The sequence below is a fragment of the Geospiza fortis genome, unplaced genomic scaffold (genome assembly GCF_000277835.1).
Source record: "Geospiza fortis unplaced genomic scaffold, GeoFor_1.0 scaffold289, whole genome shotgun sequence".
Taxonomy (NCBI): domain Eukaryota; kingdom Metazoa; phylum Chordata; class Aves; order Passeriformes; family Thraupidae; genus Geospiza; species Geospiza fortis.
In genome coordinates, this window is record NW_005054478.1 from 130,289 (window position 1) to 131,184 (window position 896).

The 896-nt window shown below is 68.2% G+C and overlaps 1 protein-coding gene across 1 annotated transcript in view; it reads right to left on the reverse strand.

The window, feature by feature from the left end:
* MAP7D1 (MAP7 domain containing 1) overlaps window positions 1-887 on the reverse strand; it is a gene marked incomplete at its 5' end in the record, with an annotated part of 8,060 nt that extends 7,173 nt beyond the window's left edge. Inside the window, 2 exons of the mRNA XM_031063033.1 lie at window positions 436-641; window positions 746-887. Coding sequence (XP_030918893.1) covers window positions 436-641; window positions 746-887 — 348 coding nt within the window. The remainder of the gene's footprint in view (window positions 1-435; window positions 642-745) is intronic.
* Window positions 888-896: the final 9 nt, after the last annotated feature.

Consider the following 896-nt stretch of genomic DNA (forward strand, 5'->3'; position numbering starts at 1 on the left):
AGGCAGGGCAGGCAGCATCAGGGCCGGCCGGCGAGGGAGGGGTTTGGGCCAGGACAAAAGGAAGGCCGGGAGCCCGCCGGGAGCCCGCCGAGCCGCGCGGTGAACAATGGGGGAATGAGGGTGGAAAGAGCGCGGGGACAAGGAGGCCCCATGCTCAGCGCAGGGGCCCTGCTCGCCTGCTGCCCCGAGCCACTGTGGGGCTGCTGGGGCTGCCTGCACATGGCAGAGCTGGGTACGAGGGCTGGTGGCACGGGGAGTACCCAGAGCAGGGAGCAACAGTGTGTGCTGGGGGGTCAGCAGCATGCCTGAGGGTCAGCCGTGTGCCTGGGGGTCAGCAGTGTGCCTAGGGGTCAGCAGCATGTCTGGGGGTCAGCAATGTGCCTGGGGGTCAGCGGTGTGCCTGGGGATCAGCAGTGTGCCAGGGGATCAGTGATGTGCCTGGTGGGCAGAGCTGCCAGCACTGCAGTTCGCACCCAGGCTCAGCTCACCACGGCTAATGGGATTGCCCATGACCCAGCAAAGCTCCTTAGCCCCTGCCTCCCTCCCATCCACTTTCCCTCCCAGCTCCATACCCAGGTACTTGGCTCGTTCCTCGCGCCGCTCCTTTGCCTGCTTGTGCCTTGCCTGGGCTTTCTGGGCATCTGCAGAGGGGAAACAGCACCAGGGTAGTGCCCAGCCCCACCGGGCATCGATTGTGCCCACGGGGTGCAGCATCACTGAAGCACCACAACCTCCGGGCACCCACCTTGCTTGGGCCGGGGGCTGGCAGCAGGAGACGGTGAGGGGCGGCTGCTCCGGGGGCTCACGTCCTTTGAGGGCCCGGCTGTGGCACCCAGGGAGCTCTTGGCATCAGGAGGGGCCCCCTCGGCGGCAGCTGGGGCCGGGGGGGGGGGCCC